Source organism: Salvelinus alpinus, chromosome 37 (assembly GCF_045679555.1).
Source record: "Salvelinus alpinus chromosome 37, SLU_Salpinus.1, whole genome shotgun sequence".
NCBI lineage: Eukaryota > Metazoa > Chordata > Actinopteri > Salmoniformes > Salmonidae > Salvelinus > Salvelinus alpinus.
In genome coordinates this window covers 13,030,968-13,033,676 of record NC_092122.1, presented here as the reverse complement: position 1 = coordinate 13,033,676, position 2,709 = coordinate 13,030,968, and the positions used below count along the sequence as shown (strand labels likewise).

The 2,709-nt window shown below is 40.5% G+C and overlaps 1 protein-coding gene across 1 annotated transcript; it reads left to right on the top strand.

Annotated features, from left to right (window-relative positions):
• Positions 1 to 217: 217 nt before the first annotated feature.
• On the top strand, positions 218 to 2,506 carry LOC139565885 (fibroblast growth factor 23-like). The gene is made up of 3 exons (XM_071386515.1): positions 218 to 485; positions 592 to 695; positions 990 to 2,506. The coding sequence occupies exons 1-3, from the start codon at positions 218 to 220 to the stop codon at positions 1,404 to 1,406; spliced, it is 789 nt and encodes a 262-aa protein (XP_071242616.1). The 3' UTR covers positions 1,407 to 2,506.
• Positions 2,507 to 2,709: the final 203 nt, after the last annotated feature.

Here is a 2,709-nt window from a genome sequence, read left to right as displayed (position 1 = left end):
CTTCCTCCCGCCGAGAGAAAGACCCACATCTGCGTTGGGGGCGAGCGCTGCGTAGGCTAAAGGATGCGAGCAGGAGTGGCACTTGGATCCCTTTAAATTGAGCCGTTCTCAAACGTTGGACCATCAGATCAGATGAAGTTTGCCAACAGCTTGCTGCTGAATTCAAAGCTACATCCGAAATCTCTGGGATACATTGTCTGTATTTTAGGGGTAAAAGATGGAAATAACCAATACATCTGGGATGAGGGACGCCGTCCTTGTGCTCTTACTGGCTGTTCTTCTGGGATTTCGACTAGTAGACGCTCTTCCAAACCCATCACCTCTCATAGGATCCAACTGGGGGAATCCGAGAAGACGTTGGACCATCAGATCAGCTGAAGGTTGCCAGTTTGCCAGTTTGCAGACGTCTTCAGACGTGAACAATTTCTACATTGAGATCAGTTTAAATGGCCACTTGCGCAAAACTACACTTCGAGGCTCATACAGTAAGTTCTTATTACATTTTTGCCGTTTGGTTTTGATTGAAATTTTGTTTTAAGTCTTTGTCTTTAATCTGCTTCTATAGGCTAACACATTTCATTTTGTCAACAGGTGTGATTTTATTGAAGGCGGAAACAAGAGAGCGCGTGGCGATACTTGGAGTCAAAAGTAACCGCTACCTGTGCATGGATGCCCTGGGAAACCCTTTCAGCTCTGTAAGTAAATGCCCATTTTCATTATCCATTGAACTGAAATACATGTGTTCTTAACATGTAGAATAAGACTCAGAAGTTTCCTAATTTGAGCTCTTTCTGTCATATGCCTACCAAAAATGCGCTTTTACGCACGGATTTCAGACCACTTTTATCCAAACACATAGCCAATATAATATCACATTTTTACATTGGTCGAAGTGTTCTTGTGTTTAGCACTCAAGTAACACTTTGACAATGAAGTTATTTTATGTACGTTTATAAATGGTCTGTTTGCGTAAATTAATCTGTTTACAGACTGTTTGCCACAAGAAAGACTGTCCTTTTAACCACAAGTTATTGGAAAACCACCGCGACGTGTACTACTCTTGCAGAACTGGTATTCTGCTCAACTTGGAAGGGATAAAGCAAGTGTACACTGTGAGTCAGAATCTACCGCAAACCTCCCTCTTCCTATCGGAGATGAACACCGTGCCGCTGGAGCGCCTCTTGCACCGGGAGAAGAGGAACCGGGTGGTTGATTCTTCTGATCCTTACAGCATGCTGGGTCAAACGGAGGAGGATGAGGACTCCCGGGCAATGACGGAGCTGGATGACACCTTGGAGATGGACCAGGAGGCTGAACTCCCCGAGGGATGTCAAAGTCAAAGACTCCCTCGACGACCCGTGGAACGTGCATTCCCTAAACCCCCCTCCCAGCCCCCGTATCATTAATGGAATGATGGGATAAGAGGACAGGGCACTCGCAGTTGTACGCTTGGGTTTATCAATGTAAGCTATGTATGTGTTCACGTTGGGTCTTTTCCAGCAGTTTTGCAATCAACCCTCAATGTTTTAAACAGATGTAATACTTGTGAAAGTCGGACCGTGCCACCCTTATTAGGGCATATTAGTAATTGATATGTAGTCATAAGATGAAATATGTATCCAAAAAAGTACCACATTAGAACGTTTTATTTCGGCCATTCTTCACTATAGCACAGTGAGTAACTCTTGGTTTCCGTAATTTTTGATTCCAGGACGCAAATTCTGTATTTGATTGCGCTCTGTTTACGGGGAGGATTCTTGATATGAAACTTAAACATATTCCATCTAAAATTAGCCCTACTATAATGTTTAATGTGCCAGTAGGCATGCATGTTATAATGCATGTTCTTCAAGGGAGACGTTTTATTTTAAACGGAAATTAATGGTCCCCTCTACAGGGTATCAGAACAAATACGACAGGTTATATTGATTTAAATCTATTAATTTGTTATTTATAGTATTTATATGGATGCTTAACTTAAAGAGGAATTCTGAAAGCCTTCTCATAACTTACAGGTTATGTGTGTGAGGGCTAGTGACATTTATCTTGAAAAAATGTATAATGTTGAAGAAAATATGACTTACAATTAATTTATATTGTATTTTAGATTAATATTTTAGAACTTCAGGATGAAGAACTGTATACTCACAGCCACTTCATCCTAGAATTCTATGTATGATGCAATCATATAAGTACAGGCTAAATGTGTGAGGAAGCTCTGTGTCACATTGTGCTAAGCAGGTTGACCATTGACTCATTCACTTCGAGCTTCCAGTCATTAAAGTTGCATGTCTCAGGCTTCCGCATCTCATTATGGAGAAAATTGTCATATCTTAGTTTTTGCCAAACCATCACTGTCTACAAATAAACATTTCCACATTCTAATTTTGTTTCACTCTCACTAAGTAACATGTTGGAGGTATTTTAGTCAAAGGAACACATTACAGTGACCACTAATCTTTGTCCTGTTTCACTGAGGTTAAACCACATTGACCTGGCTGTCACATCTGAGAGGAGCCTTAACAATCTCAGTGGTGGTCATGAGTGAAGGCACATTTTTTTGATTGATATGATAGTGTAGATATTTTTCAATATTTTTTAGGCAGTTTATTCACACATTGCAATATTCTTTCAAAAAAAGAGCTGTAATAACACTCGAGTTTTATGCAAACCCACCCATTCATGTTGAAGGATCAGATTTAGTACAGA